The following is a 1,279-nucleotide window of genomic DNA, read 5'->3' as shown; positions in this document are numbered from 1 at the left end:
ATGGAAGCTAAAACCAAATTCAAATCTGATTCTACCGAGTGGCATTGGTGGCTGTTAGTGGCGGTGATCGCTGTTCTCGTTGCCGGAGCTGTGTACATCACCGTTTGGAGAAACTTCCATGACCTTCAAAACAAGCTTCCTCATATTCGGAGGCCACCTAGAGGTGTTACGCAGAAATATAGTGATGCTCTTCGCATTTCTACGCAATTCTTCGACGTTCAAAGATGTAATCACTGATCCTTCAATTTGTCTTGAATAACTTAGTTAGAAGAAGCAACGGCTTCAAATTCGACTCTAGTTCATTGACGATTATGAACCTGTCTTCCATTTTGCGTCAGAATTTGAAATAGTTAGATTTAGCGATGCAATCCGCTAAATCGGATCAACAATCAAATTTCAATCTCTTCTATAGTATACACAAAACGAAAAAGCTTAACACAATTGTGCAATTTGAGTTTATTCTTATGGATTTTGGAGTTAAAAACTAGTTCAATCTGTTCCTGAAATTCACTCTGAACCCTAGTTTTGCTTAGAAGGATGAGGTGCACACATTGAAGAAATTTAAGTATGCCTGTGATTCAGTTTTTGATGGTGTTCTTATTTGTTGCTTTTTGTTTGAACCTGCAGCTGGGAGATTGGAGAACAATCAGATTGAATGGAGAGGAGATTCAGGACTACGAGATGGAAAAGAGGAAAATATTGATCTATCCAAAGGACTGTATGATGCCGGAGATCTAATAAAATTTGGTTTTCCGATGGCTTTCACGGCCACCATTCTGGCATGGTCAATCCTAGAATATGGTCAACATATGGAAGCAGTAAAAGAGCTTAAACATGCTCAAGAGTCACTGAAATGGATCACTGATTACCTCATAAACGCTCATCCTTCTGACAATGTGCTCTACATTCAGGTTTCTTACTAGCCCCCAATTGCAACAAAATCAGCTTTTATCACCTTAAATATAGCTAAATATCCTAATAGATTATTTTAGGGAAAAGTATAATAAAAACCAATGAACTTTCTTGTTTGGAATGATTAAGTCCTTGAACTTTTTTTTGGAACAAATAAGTCCTTAAACTTTCCAAAACATGTTAAATAAGTCCTTGGACAATTTTTTGGCACAAATAAGTCCTTGGACATTCCAAAATATATTAAATAAGTCCTTAAACATTCCAAAAAATGTTAAATAAGTCCTTGGACTATTTTTGGAACAAATAAGTCATTGAACAATCCAAAACATGTTAAATAACTTCTTGAACTTTTATAAAACATGTTGGA

General features: G+C 35.9%; 1 protein-coding gene across 1 annotated transcript in view; it reads left to right on the top strand.

Annotated features, from left to right (window-relative positions):
* Positions 1 to 1,279, top strand: part of LOC112500861 (endoglucanase 24-like) — a 6,676-nt gene continuing 5,397 nt past the window's right edge. Inside the window, exons 1-2 of the mRNA XM_025104470.1 lie at positions 1 to 226; positions 628 to 911. Coding sequence (XP_024960238.1) covers positions 1 to 226; positions 628 to 911 — 510 coding nt within the window. The remainder of the gene's footprint in view (positions 227 to 627; positions 912 to 1,279) is intronic.

The sequence above is a fragment of the Cynara cardunculus genome (genome assembly GCF_001531365.2).
Source record: "Cynara cardunculus var. scolymus isolate 2C chromosome LG 1, CcrdV1, whole genome shotgun sequence".
NCBI lineage: Eukaryota > Viridiplantae > Streptophyta > Magnoliopsida > Asterales > Asteraceae > Cynara > Cynara cardunculus.
This window is presented reverse-complemented; position numbering and strand designations above follow the sequence as displayed.